Source organism: Palaemon carinicauda, chromosome 2 (genome assembly GCF_036898095.1).
Source record: "Palaemon carinicauda isolate YSFRI2023 chromosome 2, ASM3689809v2, whole genome shotgun sequence".
Classification (NCBI taxonomy): Eukaryota; Metazoa; Arthropoda; class Malacostraca; order Decapoda; family Palaemonidae; genus Palaemon; species Palaemon carinicauda.
This window is the reverse complement of record NC_090726.1, coordinates 43721262-43745754: the sequence shown is the minus strand read 5'-3', so window position 1 is coordinate 43745754 and position 24493 is coordinate 43721262. Positions and strand designations below refer to the sequence as shown.

Below are 24493 nucleotides of genomic sequence, written 5' to 3'. Positions count from 1 at the left end.
AAGGACCTCCACAGACATTTTATCATGTTCGTTCAAAGGCATTCAACATTTCACACCGTATATTGCTCGTTTATCGTTAAATCGTCACTATCCAAGGCCTCACAGAACAAGAAAGTCTTGTGCTTCCTCTTGAAAGCCTAATATCTTCAATCTTTCTGATATGTCATGGGAGCTTATTGTATAGTCTCGGCGCCACATATTTAAAGGCTCTACAGCCTACCTTAGACATATAGTATCAAGGCTCCAATAATTTGAAAGCATCTGTAACTATTCTCGTGTCAACACGAGTTATTGGCTGCACAATATGTATCAATTCTGTTAGATATTTTACCCCAATTAATGAAGGAGCTTCATTTGATGATTTAATCTAACACATTGGTGTTAGAAGAAATATAGTTTGAACTCCATATGAACACATTTCTTGTATGAAATTTATGAAGTCAGTAAATAAAAATCTGGAATTATAGAGCAAAATGTATTCTTAAGATTTTCCCTACTAACAAAAACAAACACCATACGAGACAATTACACTAAATAGCTTTACATGCATTTCAAAACAAAAGCTTCTTTAGTCAAATAAAGAAAACAACATGGCATACGACGAAGATCCATCCCCATATTCAAGAAACAAAATAAGTCAGCATTACCAAAGAAAAATATTATGCATTCAAATTTGCCCTAAAGCAGTTTTATACACAAATCATCTCTTAAAGTAAGGAAACATACCTCGCACATACAAAATGCTAAGCATACATCTAAGATTGTGAGCAGAACAGTTTACTTAGCTCATCTTAGCTGAAAGGTGACAAAAGAAATTTGGGTCCAATTAAAAATGATCTGAATATATTAACAAACATTAAGTATCAAGCAATTACTAATTACTGTCCCAGTGCATTCAAAATAAGTACTATATAAAACTGAAATGAGGGATAGAGGTGGCTTTTTCAACTAATTTTACTCTACGCTATACAGTATAAAAAGTAGTATCTACACTATGCAGTATAAAAGATAGTGTCTACACTATGCAGTATAAAAAGTAGTCGCATGATTACGTCTAGAAGTGGCAATTGCTCAAGCTTAAAAGAAAATGGCTGTACACTAGAAGACAATCAGAAAATTGCAATAAAGTATTGTCAAACTTTGAGAGAAAGACTTCAACGTTTACCTCAATGGGAACGAAGAAGAACCAAAGTGAATTTCTCTTCTACATAATCAAAGTTTAAAATGGTCATAATCATTTCATACTGTACAACACTGGTAGGTATTAAACCAGATAACTTTAATATGACTTCGGGAAATAAGGAAACCAAGTCTTAGTCTAACTCATAAAAAGACTTTAATCAAATTAATTGTATTTCTACTTTAAGCACAGAAAACAAACGTACTACTTCCCCATACTATGCTAAATGTAGACAGTTTGCTCACAAACAAGTCAATGAGCTTAAAACTTTGCACAAATAGAGTAAGCAAAGACAGTAAGAAGTTGCAAGACTGAAACTTAAAAGACATTTAGAGATGAGGAAATCTATATATAAAAATACTCTTATGAGAGGCAGATCTTGTATTATATACAGCTCAAGCAGAAACCCCCAAAATCATACATAACTATCACTTTTACTTGTTTGGCACAAAAAAAGGCAAGCTGGCTTATCATACCTACCACAAACATAGTTACAGCCAGTGTCCTTTATTGATGCAATAACATACCAATCTACATTAAGTACAGTCAAAAGCAGGACAACAATTGAGTATTTAAACAAGTTCTTTTTATCAAGCACAATAGCACCTAGATAAAAAGACTATATAGAAATTCCTAAGTCTTACTTCATAAGATTATCTAACACTAGAGTATCTACACTACAAACTATTGGGAGGGCCAACATTTGGATGAATACTTGCTTGCATCATTGATGATTGCGACATGCCCATTCCAGGGTTCATAGTGTGTGACATGGGAGGTCCTGAAGATGACACTGAAGTAGAGCACATGTTCCCACCAACAGGACTTAAACCGGGCATCGGTACCGATACGTGTGACCCGACAGACGGAGGACCACTAGTGTTCATGCCAGTTCCTCCACTGCTGCCACCTCCTACACCTACATTTCCCCCTCCGCCACTTCCCACGCCACCTCCACCACCACCGCCTGTGACTCCTCCCCCTCCTCCTCCTCCAGTGCCACCTCCACCCCCACCACCTGTTGCTCCCGAAGACGGGCCACCCGAAGAGCCGCCTGAAGAACCGCTGCTCCCTCCTCCTCCCACCATCCCAGAGGAAAGGGTAGACGATTGTGTCGAAGTACCAGAAGGGCGACCAGCCGCCGAGGATGTACCCAATCGAGTTTGCATCGAAGATAAAAGATTCTGCCACTCTCCTAACTTGTCCGCATGTCTCTTAAGAAGTTCATCTTTCCGTGACAACTCGCTTCGCATTTCTAAAATGTCCTGTATTCAAGAAAATTCATGATACATATGCAAAAAAAAAGAAAAAAAGGATCTTAATCATATTTGATACTGTATCAGTTAATAATTATTTTCAGTATACAGTAGTATAAAACCATTTCTAATTTTATCAGCAATATAAATTAGTTTAATGAGATCACTGAGCAATATTCCAAGACTTTCATATAGCTTCCTTGAAAGATTTGTTCATAAATTTAGGGGTAACCAAGGTATAATCCAAAAAGTTGAAGAAACTAGGTAAAGACGTTACAAGGATCGAAAGAAAATAAAAACATATACACACCATAGGTAAAGTGATGCTGATGATCACAATGGCTTAATTGAATAAATGTGGAAAAGTGTAATCTTCACTTCTGACACAATCAAGTCCAGAAAGACTTTATATTCAAATTTTACACTATTGGCTAAGTAATATAAAATACTGTAGTCTTAAGGTTTAAAGGTTGCTAATGAAAGGCAGGACAATATCCTAGAGCCTGCCCACATAAACATATGATCAGCGCCCAAGCCCCTCTCCCTTAACCTAGGACCAGGTAGAGCCAGGCAGCGGCTGCTGAAGATTCAGCAGGTAGACCTATGGGCTTCACCAAAAGGATGGTGAGGTCGCAGACACTACAAGAAAGTACCGAGATTGTGCAGTCTGTCAGGAAAGGACATTTTCCCAAGAAAAGTAAGACTGATTACTGTAGCATGAGTGCACCCTAAGTTAATGTAGAAGATTGGAGTTTTTGCCCATCAGTTTTTACATTTAATCCTGTTCTCAGCGGTTCTCCTACACCCTCTCTAGGCCAGGCCTCACACTGGCCAGCATTCCTAGTGGTATTAGTGGCGATTGTCTTTCCCGTGTGAGTCGGTACAGTACAGTATATGTAACCTTCATGTTTTATGTACAATACTGTATTCTATAAAGTGCATCTCAATAGCATTAGTGTGAAAAAATTGACAAGGATTAAACCATGAATTTCAATAAACAAAAGTTATGCAGTACTTGCTACAATAAACCAAATTTGTGGTATAGCAACAGTGGTTTACTTTACCTCAATACAGAAGGTTCGCAACTTACAAACTTAATAGGTTCTAAGAAGCTGTTTGAAAGTCGAATTTTGTTCAATTTTGGACTAGGGTAGGCCTAACCTGAATCCTATGCCTATGACTTCCAGCTACAAAAGTCAACACATAGTCGCGTTTCATATGAAATAGATATTAGGTTACTACAAATGTTGTTTTGCTTACCATATTAAGTAATATAATGTCTTATTACAGTATTTCTTTATGTTATCTTTATTATTTTCCGTTGAATTTGTGTTTGTATCTCAAAATGTTTGTAAGTTACGGACCTTCTATACTGTATCTACAGTACGATAAAATAAATATATTTGCTGCAATAAACCAAATTTGTGGTATAACAACAGTGCTTTACCTTGCCTCAATATCATGTACTGTGCAATTTTACTTTAGTATAAAAAGTAAAATATATTAACACACAAACACTACACAAGAAAATATGGCCATACCTCCATCAAAATCAGTTCAGGCTTCTGAATGGACAACAAGTAACGTTTTTGAAGGAAAAAGGCTTCGAGTTGTCTCGCTATGTCCAAGAATTTTTGACCGCTTGTCTCAGCATTTGTTCTCAGCTCATCTTGGTTAACAGCGTTGAAATGATCTTCTTTAATCAGAGGAGCCATGCAATTCTGTAAAAAAAAATTTTTTTAATTAAATTAAAAATAAAATGCAATTAAACCTTGATAGAGTTCTCTTGCTCGAGGGTACACTCAGACACATTATTCTACCTTATTTCTCTTATATATTTTTTAGTTTTTATAGTTTAAAAATGAATTATCTATTTTATTCTTGTTGCTGTTCTTAAAATGAAACAATAAGAGGCCATATGTAGATGAGATCATGGTGAGTGGTAGATGGAGATGGTTTGGGCATGCTCTTTTCACTCCCCAAGAGAGATTGGTTCATTAAAAATGTTTAACTGGGCTCCACAATGCACTAGAAGAGTTGGAAGACCCAGGCCTACATGGCTGAGAATTATGAAGCATGAAGTGGGAGATGATGAGTGGAGAAGTATTGAATTAAAAGCTCAATTATTATTATTATTATTAAATGCTAAGCTACAACCCTAGTTGGAAAAGCAGGATGCTATAAGCCCAGGGGCCCCAACAGGGAAAATAGCTCAGTGAGGAAAGGAAACATGGAAAAATAAAATATTTTAAGAATAGTAACAACATTTAAATAAATATTTCCTATATAAACAATAAAAACTTCAACAAAAAAGAGAAAGAGAAACTAGATACAACAGTGTGCCTGAGTGTACCCTCAAGCAAGAAAACTCTAACCCAAGACAGTGGAAGGCCATGGTACAGAGGCTATAGCACTACCCAAGACTAGAGAACAATGGTTTGATTTTGGAGTGTCCTTCTCCTAGAAGAGCTGCTTACCATAGCTAAAGAGTCTCTTCTACCCTTACCAAGAGGAAAGTAGCCACTGAACAATTACATTGCCGTAGTTAACCCCTGGGGTGAAAAAGAATTGTTTAGTAATCTCAGTGTTGTCAGGTGTATGAGGACAGAGGAGAATCTGTAAAGAATAGGCCAGACTATTCAATGTCTGTGTAGGCAAAAGGAAAGAACCGTAACCAGAGAGAAGGATCCAATATGGTACTGTCTGGCAAGTCAAAGGACCCCCTAACTCTCTAGCAGTAGTATCTCAACGGGCGGCTGGTGCCCTGGCCAACCTACTAAAGAAAAGAGAGAGAGACAACCGGTGAAATCTGCCCAAGGCCCTTTGCATCAATTGGCGTAGGAGGAGATGATGATGATGATGAATTGTTCATTATTTCTCTTGTAGTTTTTTTATTTCCTTGTTTCCTTAACTTACTGAGCTATTTTCCCCCATTGGAGCCCTTGGGCTTATGGCATCATGCTTTTCCAATTGGAGTTGTAACTTAGCTAGTAGTAATAATAATAATATGTTATTTTGATTATAAAATAAATTTTTGAATATACTTACCCAGTGAATATATAGCAGCAACTCTGTTGCTCGACAGACAACTCTACGGAAAAACTCGCCAGCGATCGCTACACAGGTTGCGGGTGTGCCCAACAGCGCCATCTGTCGACCAGATACCCAGCTCTCATGTAAACAAAGACTCAATTTTCTCCTCGTCCCACTGCATCTCTATTGGGGAGGAAGGGAGGGTCATTTAATTTATATTCACCGGGTAAGTATATTCAAAAATTTATTTTATAATCAAAATAACATTTTTCAATATTTAACTTAGCCGGTGAATATATAGCTGATTCACACCCAGGATGGTGGGTAGAGACCAGTAATATATGTTTACACTTTTATGAGCTAAGAGTTTTTTATTTCCTTTTAGAAGTTATCAAAATAACAAAAACAAAATAAATAGGTACCTGGTAAGGAAGTCGACTTGAACAATTACTCTGCCTTTTAAGTACGTCTTCCTTACGGAGCCTCGCGATCCTCTTAGGATGCTGATCGACCCCTAGGATCTGAAGTATCAAGGGTTGCAACCCATACAACAGGACCTCATCAAACCCCTAATCTAGGCGCTCTCAAGAAATGACTTTGACCACCCGCCAAATCAACCAGGATGCGAAAGGCTTCTTAGCCTTCCGGACAACCCAAAAAACAACAATAAAAAAATTTCAAGAGAAAGATTAAAAGGGTATGGAATTAGGGAATTGTAGTGGTTGAGCCCTCACCCACTACTGCACTCGCTGCTACGAATGGTCCCAGTGTGTAGCAGTCCTCGTAAAGAAACTGGACATCCTTTAGATAAAAAGACGCAAACACTGACTTGCTTCTCCAATAGGTTGCGTCCATTATACTTTGCAGAGATATATTTTGCTTAAAGGCCACGGAAGTTGTTACAGCTCTAACTTCGTGCGTCTTCACCTTAAGCAAAGTTCGGTCTTCCTCACTCAGATGTGAATGAGCTTCTCGTATTAACAATCTGATAAAGTCTGACCAAGCATTCTTTGACATAGGCAAGGATGGTTTCTTAACTGAACACCATAAAGCTTCAGATTGGCCTCGTAAAGGTTTAGTACGCTTTAAATAGAACTTAAGAGCTCTAACAGGGCATAAGACTCTTTCTAGTTCATTGCCTACGATCTCCGATAAGCTGGGGATATCGAAAGATTTAGGCCAAGGCCGAGAAGGCAGCTCATTTTTGGCTAGAAAACCAAGTTGCAGCGAACAAGTGGCTTTTTCTGACGAAAATCCGATGTTCTTGCTGAAGGCATGAATCTCACTGACTCTTTTAGCCGAGGCTAAGCATACCAGGAAAAGTCTTAAGAGTGAGATCTTTCAGGGAGGCTGATTGTAACGGCTCCAACCTGTCTGACATGAAGAATCTTAGTACCACGTCTAAATTCCATCCAGGGGTAGCCAAACGACGCTCCTTGGTGGTCTCAAAAGACTTAAGGAGGTCTTGCAGATCTTTATGTTTGGAAAGATCTAAGCCTCTATGCCGGAAGACCGATGCCAACATGCTTCTGTAGCCCTTGATAGTGGGAGCTGAAAGGGATCGTCCTTTTCTCAGGTATAAGAGAAAAACAGCTATTTGAGCTAAAGAGGTACTGGTCGAGGATACAGAAACTGACTTGCACCAGTCTCGGAAGACTTCCCACTTCGATTGGTAGACTCTAATGGAAGACGCTCTCCTTGCTCTAGCAATCGCACTGCCTGCTTCCTTCGAAAAGCCTCTAGCTCTCGAGAGTCTTTCGATAGTCTGAAGGCAGTCAGACGAAGAGCGTGGAGGCTTTGGAGTACCTTCTTTACGTGTGGCTGACGTAGAAGGTCTACCCTTAGAGGAAGACTACTGGGAACGTCTACTAACCATCGAAGTATCTCGGTGAACCATTCTCTCGCGGGCCAGAGGGAAGCAACTAACGTCAACCTTGTCCCTTCGTGAGAGGCGAACTTCTGCAGTACCTTGTTGACAATCTTGAACGGTGGGAATGCGTAGAGATCCAGATGTGACCAATCTAGGAGGAAAGCATCTATATGTATTGCTGCTGGGTCCGGGACTGGAGAGCAATAGATTGGAAGCCTCTTGGTCAGCGAGGTTGCAAAGAGATCTATGGATGGTTTACCCTAAGTGGCCCAAAGTCTCTTGCACACATCCTTGTGGAGGGTCCATTCGGTTGGAATTACTTGCCCTTTCCGACTGAGACAATCTGCTATGACGTTCAAGTCGCCTTGGATGAACCTCGTTACTAGGGAGATGTCTTGACCTTTTGATCAGATGAGCAGGTCCCTTGCGATCTCGTACAACGTCAGTGAGTGGGTACCTCCTTGTTTGGAGATGTACGCCAAGGCCGTGGTGTTGTCCGAGTTAACTTCCACCACTTTGCCTCGAAGGAGAGACTTGAAGCTTTTCAAGGCCAGATGTACTGCCAACAGCTCCTTGCAGTTGATATGCATGCTCCTATGACTCGAGTTCCACAGTCCTGAGCATTCCCGACCGTCTAGTGTCGCGCCCCAGCCCACGTCCGATGCGTCCGAGAAGAGAACGTGGTTGGGAGTCTGAACAGCCAGGGGAAGACCCTCTCTTAGGTTGATATTGTCCTTCCACCAAGTCAGACAAGACTTATCTTTTCGGAAACCGGGATCGAGACCGCTTCTAGCGTCTTGTCCTTTTTCCAGTGAAAAGCTAGATGGTATGAAGAGGACGGAGGTGTAGTCTTCCTAGTGACAAAAATTGTTCCACGGATGACAGCGTCCCTACCAGACTCATCCACAGCCTGACTGAGCAGCGTTCCTTCTTCAGCATCTTCTGGATGGATAGCAGGGCTTGATCTATTCTGGGGGCTGATCGTCTTGTTGTTCAGCAACGTCCTCATCAGAGGGTTCCTCATCCGAAAACTGATGAGGAAACGGCAACGGAGTGGGCAACGTCTGGCTCGCTGAGTCCGGTCGCACTGGTGCATGCGTGACGGAGCCGGACGCAACATCATGGAACTGCTGCACAGTCTGTGAACTGTCAACAACCATGGGTGCGCGAGGAAGCACAGCGTCAACCCGAGACTGTCTAGACCGTCTGGGTTGTGCAGTCAACACCCTACCGGGTTGCTGAGGTTGACGCACTGCGTCAAAACAAGTCACCTCTGCTGGTTGTTGAACGTCCTGAACGTCAACAACCACCTCCGAGCGTCGCTTAACGACAACGTGCGGCTGGCAACCCACACTGGGTCGCATCGGTGGAGGAACCACCTCAACTGGCAGACGCGAGTAGGTTACCTCAGCGTCAACAGGGCGCACAACCGACCGGTTGGAAGGTTGTTGGCCAGAAGGTTCGGTAGCAACCTTCTCCGCATTAAAGTCCTCTATCAAGAACGCAAGCTTGGACTGCATGTCTTGCAGCAAAGCCCATTGAGGGTCTACGGGAGCAGGTGCGGCCACAGACGGGGTTAGCGACTGAGGCGGTACCGCTTTCCATCCCTGAAAGCCTTGTTTATGCATGAGATAAGTGTACAGCAAAACTTCAAAGGCTCGAAAACAGCTGTGAAGTTGACCTGTAAACAACTTGGAGCGTCTCCTGGCCAGGCGCCAGGGAGAGTCTACGAGATTTGAGAAGTCTATCTGGGCAGAGGCAGGAACTCCCAAGCCGACAACTTCTCTCGTGTCATATCAGACTCTCGCTCTATAAGCCAGATTAAAAGAAGGGAAAGCAAAGGCTGTATCCCCCAAACTCCTCCTGGTGAAAAACCAGTCGCCTAGCCAATGTAAAGCTCTCTAGGAGAGCGAGAGAGCACTAGCTTAAAAACAACGGCTTCGAAGTAGCTAGGCCTAGTGTAAGCTCTGACGTTTAGGCGAACGAGGAGCAGCAGTTACAAAAAGATCCGGACAAAGATCCTTAAAAAAAAAAAATCATCATGATTTAATTAAAGTCTGACAGAGTCCTCAAGGGAATATCAGTAGGAGGGGGAACAGCAACTTCCTCATCAACAGGAACCTTGTCCGATAAAAGCTGAGTCTCAAGCAAGGGAGAGACCTACCGTGGTGGCAATGCTTTACAAGCAGAGTCCACACTCACTGGTGCATTAGTAGCGGACCAGAACGCAACGTCATGTAACTGCTTGACAGTCTGTGAACTGTCAACAACTGAACTGTCAACCACAACAGGTGCGTGAGGACGCACAGCGTCCACTCGAGACTGCTTTGACTGCCTAGACTGAGCAGTCAAAACAACTCTAGAATGCGGAGGTTGACGCACAGCGTCAAAACAAGTCAACTCCGATTGTTAGTGAACGTCTTGAACGTCAACAGGAGCATCAGCAAGTGGCCTAACGTCCAAAAGCGGCTGAAAAACCACACGAGACCGCATCGAGTGTGGTTCTAAACAACCTGACTGACGTGACTTAGCTACGCCAACGTCAACAGTAAGCACAAAGGAACGTTAGGTTGGCTGAAAGCCAGGATATCGATGAGATAAACGGCTAGACTCAACGGACTAATCGGCAGAATAGTCTTCCATAAGGGAGGCAAGCATATACTGCATGTCTTGCCATACAACCCATTAAGGATCAACGGAAATGGTTGTGGTAAGAGACGAGGGTAACGTCTGTGACCGCAACACTTTGCCAACAAAAAAGACTCTCGGAGTCTGTGTAACGCTTTTGTTAGGCGGCGAGCAGTTATCCGATGACTGCATAGGGTCAGAGCTGTCCTAATGGCTGTAACCAGGACGCTGGACCTGTCCTGAAAGGACTGACTTTCACTTAAGGGCTTCGAAACCTTGTGACAGGTTTCTTATGCGAAAAGCCTTCGGATGACGAGGAGAAACAACGTCTCTCTCGTCTTATGGTAGGGGAGATCTTGGTAAGATACACCCGATACCATAGAGGGAAAACGTCTGTTCGTTGATCAAGGCCTCTCGAACCCATAAGTCGTTTGATATTACTTCTCCCCTGGGCTTGGGAGCATGCAAGAGGTCCCGGACTAGGTGAACGACAGGCACGAACAGACGAACCCTCGGACGCAACACTGTAACACTTTGCGCATATCACTTTATCACTTCGATTTTCTGTTTTGCACTTATTTCACTGAAATCGAAACTTTTACTGATTTCTACCTGAAACATGCAATTCTACCCTTCATTAAAAGGTGGTAATTGCAAAATCAGTCGTATAATGCAAGCTCATTAATACCAGCAAAAAACAGAAAACATATTTTAAGATAAAAAAAAATCAGTGGCTGGGAAAGAGACTAAACACTAGTTCATATAAACTACGTTTTCAATCTCTCACCGCACATAGCCTGGGGACGAGAATAAAAAACTAAAAACGTTTTATCCTTCCTCCCCGTACAGAGACTAGGGACGAGAGTAACTCGAGAACAACGTTACCCGCTTAAACGGAACGTTTTCTCTCCTCTCTCTCCCTCCGTCTCTATCTCTCTCTCTCTTTCTCTCTTGATTTCGCACCTAAGAGAAGAGCCCAATTATATTTCGTCAAAAAAAAACATGTTATTTGACTAAAGGAAAAAACTGAAAGGTTTTTCAAATAAAAAGTTCCTTTAAAATAGAATTTAAAACATTTAAGCTAAGAAAGAATGAACAAAACGTCAGAATCGATTTACTCTTACTGCAAAGTGAAACCGTGATACACTCTCTCTCTCTATCGTAACGATAGAGCGCATGTTGAACGTCCTGAACGTCAACAACTGCGTAGCATAAATAAACTAAACGTTAGTTCATCTTTGAAAACAGTACGAAGACTATCAAAGAAATTTTTTCATAAAATATTACATTTAAAAAGTTTTAAATCCTTAGCTCTTTAAAAGCTAATTACGATATAAAGGGCTCAGCGTTGATTAACTTCGGTTTCCAAGTTAGGACCGCCTACTCTCAGGAAAGGTCGCATATAAACAAAACATTAAAATTTATTTTTATATGTTTATAATAAATGGAAAGTTAATCGAAGAGCCTAATAAAGGCGGAGAGATATAAAATATATAGAGGAAAATCTATAAATAATTTATAACGTGATAAGATAATTACTAAAAGCCTAAACACACTTCCGTCTAAGGGAAGGGTCGGCCATTTAAAAGTGAAAGAAAGTCCATACTCTCTTTGTCACCATAATTAAATCTATCCAAAACGAGTTCAAGATTTAAGATGAAGATAAAACACCTGCATTGCGAAAGCTCAAAACTAGAATATAGTACTTCACCAAATAGATGTGAAAAACTCCAGTTTAGCAACAGCGAGTAAAGTACGTCTTGTCGACACGTCGACAGAGAGAAAATTGAGTCTTTGTTTACATGAGAGCTGGGTATATGGTCGACAGATGGCGCTGTTGGGCACACCCGCAACCTGTGTAGCGATCGCTGGCGAGTTTTTCCGTAGAGTTGTCTGTCGAGCAACAGAGTTGCAGCTATATATTCACCGGCTAAGTTAAATATTGAAAAAATAATAATAATAATAATAATAGTAATAATCTCTTCAAAATCATGAGGACCTCTTAATATCAAGCAAACTTCCATGTCTGCAATGTCGCATTTTTTTTTGCCATCTCCATAATTTTTACAGGTAATCTGATCTTCCAGTCAGTTTCCTTATTCCCACTTCTGTCTCCCTCTTCATCTCCTTTCCTCTATTTTACCTGCCAAAATCCCTCCAAACTCTCCCCTCTTAACACATTCCCATAAAACTGAAACATTTCTTCTGTAATTACTTCAACCAATCTCTTCTCAGCCTATTCTAGTATCTCTCATTTTTAACTCTCTTCAGTCATAAAAACACTTTTTCCAGTTTTCTCCATCTTTCATTTTGCCCATGTTTCACATCTATACAACAAAATTTTCCACTCTTACTTAACTGTTTTTAGTATATAAAAAAAAAGGTTAATTAAAGTACTACTGTACAAGAATCCTAACCATTTTTAATGTTTCATCTCAACGTAAAAGTTCGTATAAGTTTTATGAATAGAAGTTCATGTAGCATACCATGGTTGCATAGTTTTCGAGCCAAAAATTACAGACCACGTAATCACCGATTTTCAACATAAATGACTATTTTAATGCAGTTACTGAGAGCAAACCTCCTTTACCTAGGAACTACGGGGAGGAAGGGGCTCTTTGGAGAACCTAGTTTCCCCCAAGGGATACGACCATCGGCTGAGAAAGAGGGCCATTGATGCATTGAAAAAGGGTTCAAAACTGCCTGATTCACGGCTTCCATAGACTGAACCCACGAGTGTCCTTTACGAACGAAAGGATGTCATTAGGCTCTGTATGGTGATAACTAGTCCTTGCTACTCCTAATAAAAAAAATCTGTAAGGAAGAACCAACAATGGTATTATGAGGGCTGTTTAGACTGTGGAAGGGTGCCAAAGCACTGATTGATGGGTGTAGTCCCTCCAAATATAAAATGCGGTTTCCTCCAAGGATCAATGCATGCAAAGACCTCAGTGATCGTGGACTAAAATCTTGAATATCTATGCCTCCGTATGTAGCCTAATGGACATTGGACTAAAATCTTGAAAATCCTTGCCTCCGTAGGTAACGAACATTGCACTAAGATCTTGAAGATCTTTGCCTCCGTAGGTAACACACACTGGACTAAAATCTTGAAGATCTTTGCCTCTGTAGGTAATGGACATTGAACTAAAATCTTGAAGATCCTTGCCTCCGTAAGTAACGGACATTGGACTAAAATCTTGAAGATCTTTACCTCCATAGGTAACTGACATTGGACAAAAATCTTGAAGATTTTTGCCTCCATAGGTAATGGACATTGGACTAAAATCTTGAAGATCTTTGCCTCTGTAGGTAATGGACATTGAACTAAAATCTTGAAGATCTTTGCCTCTGTAGGTAATGGACATTGAACTAAAATCTTGAAGATCTTTGCCTCTGTAGGTAATGGACATTGAACTAAAATCTTGAAGATCTTTGCCTCCGTAAGTAACGGACATTGGACAAAAATCTTGAAGATTTTTGCCTCCATAGGTAATGGACATTGGACTAAAATCTTGAAGATCTTTGCCTCTGTAGGTAATGGACATTGAACTAAAATCTTGAAGATCTTTGCCTCTGTAGGTAATGGACATTGAACTAAAATCTTGAAGATCTTTGCCTCTGTAGGTAATGGACATTGAACTAAAATCTTGAAGATCTTTGCCTCTGTAGGTAATGGACATTGAACTAAAATCTTGAAGATCTTTGCCTCTGTAGGTAACTGACATTGGACAAAAATCTTGAAGATTTTTGCCTCCATAGGTAATGGACATTGAACTAAAATCTTGAAGATCCTTGCCTCCGTAAGTAACGGACATTGGACAAAAATCTTGAAGATTTTTGCCTCCATAGGTAATGGACATTGGACTAAAATCTTGAAGATCTTTGCCTCTGTAGGTAATGGACATTGGACTAAAATCTTGAAGATCTTTGCCTCTGTAGGTAATGGACATTGAACTAAAATCTTGAAGATCTTTGCCTCTGTAGGTAATGGACATTGAACTAAAATCTTGAAGATCTTTGCCTCTGTAGGTAATGGACATTGAACTAAAATCTTGAAGATCTTTGCCTCTGTAGGTAATGGACATTGGACTAAAATCTTGAAGATTTTTGCCTCCATAGGTAATGGACATTGGACTAAAATCTTGAAGATCTTTGCCTCCATAGGTAATGGACATTGGACTAAAATCTTGAAGATCTTTGCCTCCGTAGGTAATGGACATTGAACTAAAATCTTGAAGATCTTTGCCTCTGTAGGTAACTGACATTGGACAAAAATCTTGAAGATTTTTGCCTCCATAGGTAATGGACATTGAACTAAAATCTTGAAGATCTTTGCCTCTGTAGGTAACTGACATTGGACAAAAATCTTGAAGATTTTTGCCTCCGTAGGTAATGGACATTGAACTAAAATCTTGAAGATCTTTGCCTCTGTAGGTAATGGACATTGAACTAAAATCCTGAAGATCTTTGCCTCTGTAGGTAACTGACATTGGACAAAAATCTTGAAGATCTTTACCTCCATAGGTAACTGACATTGGACAAAAATCTTGAAGATTTTTGCCTCCATAGGTAATGGACATTGAACTAAAATCTTGAAGATCTTTGCCTCCGTAGGTAATGGACATTGAACTAAAATCTTGAAGATCTTTGCCTCTGTAGGTAATGGACATTGGACTAAAATCTTGAAGATTTTTGCCTCCATAGGTAATGGACATTGGACTAAAATCTTGAAGATCTTTGCCTCTGTAGGTAACTGACATTGGACAAAAATCTTGAAGATTTTTGCCTCCATAGGTAATGGACATTGAACTAAAATCTTGAAGATCCTTGCCTCCGTAAGTAACGGACATTGGACAAAAATCCTGAAGATTTTTGCCTCCATAGGTAATGGACATTGGACAAAAATCTTGAAGATCTTTGCCTCTGTAGGTAATGGACATTGGACTAAAATCTTGAAGATCTTTGCCTCTGTAGGTAATGGACATTGAACTAAAATCTTGAAGATCTTTGCCTCTGTAGGTAATGGACATTGAACTAAAATCTTGAAGATCTTTGCCTCTGTAGGTAATGGACATTGAACTAAAATCTTGAAGATCTTTGCCTCTGTAGGTAATGGACATTGGACTAAAATCTTGAAGATTTTTGCCTCCATAGGTAATGGACATTGAACTAAAATCTTGAAGATCTTTGCCTCTGTAGGTAACTGACATTGGACAAAAATCTTGAAGATCTTTACCTCCATAGGTAACTGACATTGGACAAAAATCTTGAAGATTTTTGCCTCCGTAGGTAATGGACATTGAACTAAAATCTTGAAGATCTTTGCCTCTGTAGGTAATGGACATTGGACTAAAATCTTGAAGATTTTTGCCTCCATAGGTAATGGACATTGGACTAAAATCTTGAAGATCTTTGCCTCCATAGGTAATGGACATTGAACTAAAATCTTGAAGATCTTTGCCTCTGTAGGTAATGGACATTGAACTAAAATCTTGAAGATCTTTGCCTCCGTAAGTAACGGACATTGGACAAAAATCTTGAAGATTTTTGCCTCCATAGGTAACTGACATTGGACAAAAATCTTGAAGATTTTTGCCTCCATAGGTAATGGACATTGGACTAAAATCTTGAAGATCTTTGCCTCTGTAGGTAATGGACATTGAACTAAAATCTTGAAGATCTTTGCCTCTGTAGGTAATGGACATTGAACTAAAATCTTGAAGATCTTTGCCTCTGTAGGTAATGGACATTGGACTAAAATCTTGATCTTTGCCTCCGTAGGTAATGGACATTGAACTAAAATTTTGAAGATCTTTGCCTCCGTAGGTAATGGACATTGAACTAAAATCTTGAAGATCTTTGCCTCCGTAAGTAACGGACATTGGACAAAAATCTTGAAGATTTTTGCCTCCATAGGTAATGGACATTGGACTAAAATCTTGAAGATCTTTGCCTCCGTAGGTAATGGACATTGAACTAAAATCTTGAAGATCTTTGCCTCTGTAGGTAATGGACATTGAACTAAAATCTTGAAGATCTTTGCCTCTGTAGGTAATGGACATTGAACTAAAATCTTGAAGATCTTTGCCTCTGTAGGTAATGGACATTGAACTAAAATCTTGAAGATCCTTGCCTCCGTAAGTAACGGACATTGGACTAAAATCTTGAAGATCTTTACCTCCATAGGTAACTGACATTGGACAAAAATCTTGAAGATTTTTGCCTCCATAGGTAATGGACATTGGACTAAAATCTTGAAGATCTATGCCTCCGTAGGTAATGGACATTGAACTAAAATCTTGAAGATCTTTGCCTCCGTAAGTAACGGACATTGGACAAAAATCTTGAAGATCTTTACCTCCATAGGTAACTGACATTGGACAAAAATCTTGAAGATTTTTGCCTCCATAGGTAATGGACATTGAACTAAAATCTTGAAGATCTTTGCCTCCGTAGGTAATGGACATTGAACTAAAATCTTGAAGATCTTTGCCTCCGTAGGTAATGGACATTGAACTAAAATCTTGAAGATCTTTGCCTCCGTAGGTAACTGACATTAAATCTTGAAGATTTTTGCCTCCATAGGTAATGGACATTGGACTAAAATCTTGAAGATCTTTGCCTCCGTAGGTAATGGACATTGAACTAAAATCTTGAAGATCTTTGCCTCCGTAGGTAATGGACATTGAACTAAAATCTTGAAGATCTTTGCCTCCGTGGGTAACTGACATTGGAAAAAAATCTTGAAGATTTTTGCCTCCATAGGTAATGGACATTGGACTAAAATCTTGAAGATCTTTGCCTCCGTAGGTAATGGACATTGAACTAAAATCTTGAAGATCTTTGCCTCCGTAGGTAATGGACATTGAACTAAAATCTTGAAGATCTTTGCCTCCGTAGGTAACTGACATTGGACAAAAATCTTGAAGATTTTTGCCTCTGTAGGTAATGGACATTGGACTAAAATCTTGAAGATCTTTGCCTCCGTAGGTAATGGACATTGAACTAAAATCTTGAAGATCTTTGCCTCCGTAGGTAATGGACATTGGACTAAAATCTTGAAGATCTATGCCTCCGTAGGTAATGGACATTGAACTAAAATCTTGAAGATCTTTGCCTCTGTAAGTAACGGACATTGGACAAAAATCTTGAAGATTTTTGCCTCCATAGGTAATGGACATTGGACTAAAATCTTGAAGATCTTTGCCTCTGTAGGTAATGGACATTGAACTAAAATCTTGAAGATCTTTGCCTCCGTAGGTAATGGACATTGAACTAAAATCTTGAAGATCTTTGCCTCCGTAGGTAATGGACATTGAATTAAAATCTTGAAGATCTTTGCCTCCGTAGGTAACTGACATTGGACAAAAATCTTGAAGATTTTTGCCTCCATAGGTAACTGACATTGGACAAAAATCTTGAAGATTTTTGCCTCCATAGGTAATGGACATTGAACTAAAATCTTGAAGATCTTTGCCTCCGTAAGTAACGGACATTGGACAAAAATCTTGAAGATCTTTACCTCCATAGGTAACTGACATTGGACAAAAATCTTGAAGATTTTTGCCTCCATAGGTAATGGACATTGGACTAAAATCTTGAAGATCTTTGCCTCCGTAGGTAATGGACATTGGACTAAAATCTTGAAGATTTTTGCCTCCATAGGTAATGGACATTGAACTAAAATCTTGAAGATCTTTGCCTCCGTAGGTAACTGACATTGGACAAAAATCTTGAAGATTTTTGCCTCCATAGGTAATGGACATTGGACTAAAATCTTGAAGATCTATGCCTCCGTAGGTAATGGACATTGAACTAAAATCTTGAAGATCTTTACCTCCATAGGTAACTGACATTGGACAAAAATCTTGAAGATTTTTGCCTCCATAGGTAATGGACATTGGACTAAAATCTTGAAGATCTTTGCCTCCGTAGGTAATGGACATTGGACTAAAATCTTGAAGATCTTTGCCTCCATAGGTAATGGACATTGGACTAAAATCTTGAAGATCTATGCCTCCGTAGGTAATGGACATTGAACTAAAATCTTGAAGATCTTTACCTCCATAGGTAACTGACATTGGACAAAAATCTTGAAGATTTTTGCCTCCATAGGTAATGGACATTGGACTAAAATCTTGAAGATCTTTGCCTCCGTAGGTAATGGACATTGGACTAAAATCTTGAAGATCTTTGCCTCCATAGGTAATGGACATTGGACTAAAATCTTGAAGATCTTTGCCTCCGTAGGTAATGGACATTGAACTAAAATTTTGAAGATCTTTGCCTCCGTAGGTAATGGACATTGAACTAAAATCTTGAAGATCTTTACCTCCATAGGTAACTGACATTGGACAAAAATCTTGAAGATTTTTGCCTCCATAGGTAATGGACATTGGACTAAAATCTTGAAGATCTATGCTTCCCTAGGTAACAGACATTGGACTAAAATCTTGAAGATCTTTGCCTCCATAGGTAACAGACTTTGGACTAAAATCTTGAGGACCTTTGCCTCTGTAGGTAATGGACAGAGGACTGATATCTTGAGGATCTTTGCCTCCATGGGTAATGGATAGAGGACTGACATCTTGAGGATAATTGCCTCCGTAGGTAATGGACATAGCCGGGTAACGTAGGGTCGATGATTCTCTAGACATTCTTTGAAGAATCCTTCCCCTCATAAGATATTTACCAGCCAGTCCATGAACAGAACAATTCGAGCCCTTGTAGGGGAAGAAGGAATGAACGAACGATGACTGATCTCCAGTTCGATGAATGAAATGCTTTTGGCTCTTATGCTTTCTGAGGCTAAAGGGCACTAAGTACCTTAGACTTTGGAGAACGAACAGAAGGCGTGGCACCCGGCAGCACATGGTAGTGTCATGCGAGTGCCAGTCTTTGGCTGAAGATGATCCTTGCCGACAACTGGGCAAGCTCAATGTGGCATCTCAGTACTTGTATAAGTGCTAAGCTTAGACCTGCGAAGACACGTGTTTCAACCCACAAGCATCTATTGCGCGAATGAGTTGGCAGATCTTAGTATTTGTAAAAACCCTCTGACCTCGTGTCCTGGACCAGACTCTAGGCATGGAAGAGCCAGGTCATGGAATTGTCTCAGAGCGTTGGAAGATCTATGGGATGAGACTACTGGGAAAGAACCGTAAGTGGTAAAAGGTACACAGGTAAAAGGTGACAGATGTACTAGTTACCTGGCGATTCTAAAAAAATAATACCTGAAAAACGAACCTAAGTTCTGATTGCGATCCCCAATTACATGGTTACTAAACGGAAGGTTCTCGATCACGGTAAGCAACTGATCTCACGGGAAAGGACGATCATGGAGAACAATTCCAAGGAAACATAATCGGAACATTGCTGTAAAGACAAACATGAAGGGAAAGACCACGAGAAACATCGTCGCCTGTGAAGGAAAGAGCTCATAGCCTGTACAAGCAATGAGACCACTCATAGGTTCCTCATCGACCGGTATTGTAGACTGGAAAAGCTAAAACAAAGATCTCAAAAAAAGTGTTGTGACCCGAAAGTTCAATTGCGAAGCGTCCAATCTCGTGGTGTCCGACAAGCAGGTACAGTAGAAGACTGATCAAATGATGACTGGTCACACTTAAGACTGTCAAAGTGATGACGCTAGAGAGTTATGTGGTCCTTTGACTGGCCAGACAGTACTGTATTGGATCCTTCTCTCTAGTTACGGTTCACTTTCCCTTTGCCTACACATACACTGAATAGTCTGGCCTATTCTTTACAGATTCTCCTCTGTCCTCATTCACCTGACAACACTGAGATTACCAAACAATTCTTCTTCACCCAAGGGGTCACTGCACTGTAATTGTTCAGTGCTCACTTTCCTCTTGGTAAGGGTAGAAGAGACTCTTTAGCTATGGTAAGCAGCTCTTCTAGGAGAAGGACACTCCAAAATCAAACCATTGTTCTCTAGTCTTAGGTAGTGCCATAGCCTTTGTACCATGGTCTTCCACTGTCTTGAGTTAGAGTTCTCTTGCTTGAGGGTACACTCGGGCACGCTATTCTATCTCGTTTCTCTTCCTCTTGTTCTGTTTTGTTTTCATAGTTTATATAGGAAATATTTATCTAAATGTCATTGTTCTTAAAATTTATTATTTTTCCTTATTTCCTTTCCTCACTGGGCTATTTTCCCAGATGGGGTCCCTGGCCTTATAGCATCTTGCTTTTCCAACTAGGGTTGTAGCTTAGCAAGTAATAATAATAATAATAATGAACACCAGTAGCGATGCGGACCTGTGCATTTGGAGATTGTGTGTGTGGTTATTGTGAGAGTATGCGCATAAGCTTGTACGCATGGAGGCCGGTCTTGTGGAGAGTGTCCTTGTGCGAGATCGTAGTTTGTAGAGAAGCAAACGCACGTGCTAACCAGTCCTCCTCAAGATAATGAAGGGGGTGAGTTGCAGGGAGGTGGCAATGACATGCCCACGTAGCTATGTGTTATGAGGTGGTATCTTAGAATAAGATATCTCTCTCTGATTTAGTTAAATACAATTGAACTCAGATCTAACCCAACTAGCAACCACCAATCTACAAATCTTACCTCCTCTCAGTTATTGTTAGTTTTACAAAAGGAAATTTTTTCCTTCAAACTTCTAAACTTGTAGTATTTGTATAAAAAAGGATAAGATTAGTTTGAGGGTGCCTTTATCATTTGTGAAATACAAGTTTGTGACAGATTTCATCAAAATCATTCAAGACCCATAAAATAAATCAAGAAAACTTTCTATTTTCTCTGAAAGGATCGTTGGTTACTTATACAATTTCACTTGGCATTTTGTGGGGTGGGTCAAGACAGAAGGGCATAGCCTATTAAGGTAGGAAAGGACACGCCATCTTACATTAGGTTACGTTGTATTCATGAATGTTTCACATATCAAATATAGTTTTCTAAGCTTGATTATTGTTATTCAGGCGAATTTATAACTTGAAAACTATGGGTTTTCGAGTCATCACAATCAAAATACTTCAAGATCCCAGGATCATCTTATTTTCTCAGAAAGGAGTATTTATCACTTAATTCTACCATATAAGGATAGAATATCACTTAACATAAACTTCCTCACCTAACCAAACCTACAAGCCATGATCTTACCTACTTACCTAACGGCTACGATAACACCCCTGCGACCACCCTTAAATTGCCTTATTTTTAGCGATGTTTGAAAATAAGAGAATTATGGGGCATGGCCGTTATCATGCATACACCCCTTTATTTCAAATGGCGTGGAAATCCTTTCAAAACACGAAAACGTAGGAATATATTTTCAAATCTAATACTGTACAAATCTCAGGATCAAGGTTACATTATGGGGTACAGTATTATTATAGTTCCGATCAGTACAACATTTTCCAATTTAAAAAAACGTTTTTCCGATTAAAATAAATCCAGTTTTCAGTCATTTTTTGTAATAAACCCACCCAGCACTTTTCTTGTAATATGTATTTTGGTCAGGTAAAACACGTGAAAAAAAATAAATCCTTGTCAATATATTATCCTCACAAATACGTAATAAGAGAGATAAAAATTAACTTAGCTTACGGTAAATAAAGATTTTTTCTAAGTCCCTTTTTTATCTTCACAGTGACACAGAGAGTAGCTCCTGTTACTTCGTATGTTCGTTCCTATCCTATTAAGCTCCACCCCTTTGCGCACTGTGATAATTTTCGCCTGATTGCGCCGAAGTCGTGGTTATCCATGACCTTACTGCGCCTGCGTGAAATTTTTTTTTTGTTCTCCCGTTTAGCGGGCTCTGTAATATGAATTGGCCTATCAGAATCTAGATACATTATAATCTCACCAATTCATTGGTCCTTGATGAAAAACATTATTCATGCATATCCGTGAAGCCCGCTCATTTTCAAATTACGAAGCATTCCTTGCCCTCTGGTGTGACCGGTTGGCCGCTTGACCGTTCATTAGTTCAGTGATGGCGACTCTGTGTACTGGTTGTGAATTTACCCCACACGAGGCTATTAAACTATTTTTAACAAATAACGAAGAAAATTTAAAATTTTTGCGTAATTACAGTGTGCTTCCTTTAGAAATAACTTGCCCGAAGTGTTACAAACCGTGTTCTTTGCGACCTGATCGTCATTGTTGGCAGTGTCACGGTAAATTTATTTTTATGTTTTTAGCATTTATATTTTTCATATATTTGTAGGAAGAACCTTGGCTAGGGGTTGTGACCTGGGAAGGGGGTCCGGGGGCTTGCCCCCGCCTAGGGGTTGTGACCTGGGAACTACTAGGTCAGGTTAGGTGGGTTTGTTAGGTTATGTACCCTTTTATATATTGTGTTAAAGGTATATAGAAAAATGCTTTAAAATAGACATTTTATTTAATTAATTTACTAAAAAATAATGTAAATTAATAAAAAACATATTATTTATCGATTTCTAAGAGTTTGCAGTGATATTGTAGGGGATTTCGGTAATTTTCAAGGGGATTCCAGTATTTACCTGGAGATTCCAGTAAATCTGGCTGAGCAAAGATCAGTTGAACATTCAATAGAAAATGGGATTCAGAAGAAAACGGGCCAATGATAGTTTTCGTAAAGTGTTGTTCCTCATATTTTTTCATGAAAAAACATTTTTTTTGTTATTTTTCTTGTTGTTTTGTTGTGTTTTGACGTTATTCTCTTCCGCAATTCGTTATTTTTCAGTACCCAGCCTGATGTTCTCTAAATTATTGTTGGGTGGTGATACTCGGAAAACGATACATTTGCGGAAGTTAATAACATCTGAACACAAGAAAACTAATGAAAAAAAAATATTTTTTTCATGAGAAAAGCACTGGGTGTGTTTATTACGAAAAATTACCCAGATATCTTCAAATATTACCTTTATTTTCTACGCAAATAAATATTTAGCGAGATATACCATAAAGTATACGCCGGTGTGACGGTCTGAACGATCCCCCGGTCTCAGAATTCTCCTTGACATTGTATAATGGTTCTTTTCCGCCATTAGCTCGCTTCGCTCGCATGAAAATGAAACATCAAGCTCGTATGTACTAGCAAGCGGTAATGTTGAGCTGCGCACGCTAACATTACAGGAAAATAAAACATCAACCTCGTATGCACTGGCAAACGGTAGTGTTCGCGCATGCGCAGATTATTAAGGAGAATTCTGAGACCAGGGGATCGTTCAGACCATCGCACCGGTGTGAAGGTCTGAACGATCCCCAGGTCTCAGAATTCTCCTTGATAATCTGCGCATGCGCGAACATTACCGTTTGCCAGTGCATACGAGGTTGATGTTTTATTTTCCCGTAATGTTAGCGTGCGCAGCTCAACATTACCGCTTGCCAGTACATACGAGCTTGATGTTTCATTTTCATGCGAGCGAAGCGAGCTAATGGCGGAAAAGAACCATTATACAATGTCAAGGAGAATTCTGAGACCGGGGGATCGTTCAGACCATCACACCGGTCACGGAATCCTGACTCAAGCAGGTTAAGCCCAGTATCCAAGGTTAGGTTAGGATGTGGTCTATTGTGAATAATATAAACCTGCCAGATGAATTGAGCCACAATTCTAAAGAATCATAGATTCTACCAATTATTTGACTATGAATAGGTTATGCTACGATTAGAAACAAAATACGCTATGGTAGAACAGCGTAAACAAACCAAAGAAAATTTAGGGACAGCTTACATGAAAACATAAAATAAAACGAGGATTTTAAATCAAATACCTGAAATGTCTCTTCAAATTCATCAAAAAGGTTCCCCGGAGTCGGTGTGGCAGCCATTTCACCTTTATAATCACATACGTAATAAGAAAACGAAAAATACCTTTACCACTAAGTCAAAAATGTACTTCAGTAACTTGAATAAACAGTGGCTTCTTCTTCTTCCTTTTAAGGAGTTGGCGATCATGTCTACTTATTGACAATGATTATTATTATTATTATTATTATTATTATTATTATTATTATTATTATTATTATTATTATTAGCTTAGCTACAACCCTGGTTGGAAAAGCAGGATGCTATAAGCCCAAGGGCTCCAACAGGGAAAATATCCCAGTGAGGAAAGGAAAGGAGTTGGCGATCATGTCTACTTATTATTATTATTATTATTATTATTATTATTATTATTAGCTTAGCTACAACCCTGGTTGGAAAAGCAGGATGCTATAAGCCCAAGGGCTCCAACAGGGAAAATGTCCCAGAGAGGAAAAGAATTAGGCAGATAAATAAACTACAGTAGGCCTATGTGAGAAGTAATGAACAATTAAAATTAAATATCGTAAGCACAGCAACTACATTAAAAGATAACTTATAAACTATTCTTTTAAACTTACGATACGAAATTACAGGATAAACGATAAAGCAAAATAAGTAGAGGGATTTTTTTTTTTTTGTACCAGGAACTTATGGACCTTTAAAAACACTTGTGTGGCATAACAAGTGTATTCTAACATTAATACACATGGTCAGCCTTGTTTAAGTATTTTCCATCATTATTTTTTCTTTTC

At 39.6% G+C, this 24493-nt stretch overlaps 1 protein-coding gene across 2 annotated transcripts in view; it reads right to left on the bottom strand.

Annotated features, from left to right (window-relative positions):
• The window catches only part of LOC137624356 (uncharacterized transmembrane protein DDB_G0289901-like), a 29920-nt gene extending 6041 nt beyond the window's left edge, over window positions 1-23879 (bottom strand). For both annotated transcript variants that reach the window (XM_068355062.1, XM_068355052.1), the window contains exons 1-3: window positions 23708-23879; window positions 3978-4157; window positions 1900-2445 (exon numbers count right to left, since the gene is read on the bottom strand). In XM_068355062.1, the coding sequence (XP_068211163.1) occupies window positions 1900-2445; window positions 3978-4157; window positions 23708-23764 (783 nt within the window). In that variant the 5' untranslated portion in view covers window positions 23765-23879. The remainder of the gene's footprint in view (window positions 1-1899; window positions 2446-3977; window positions 4158-23707) is intronic.
• Between the last annotated feature and the right edge of the window lie 614 nt (window positions 23880-24493).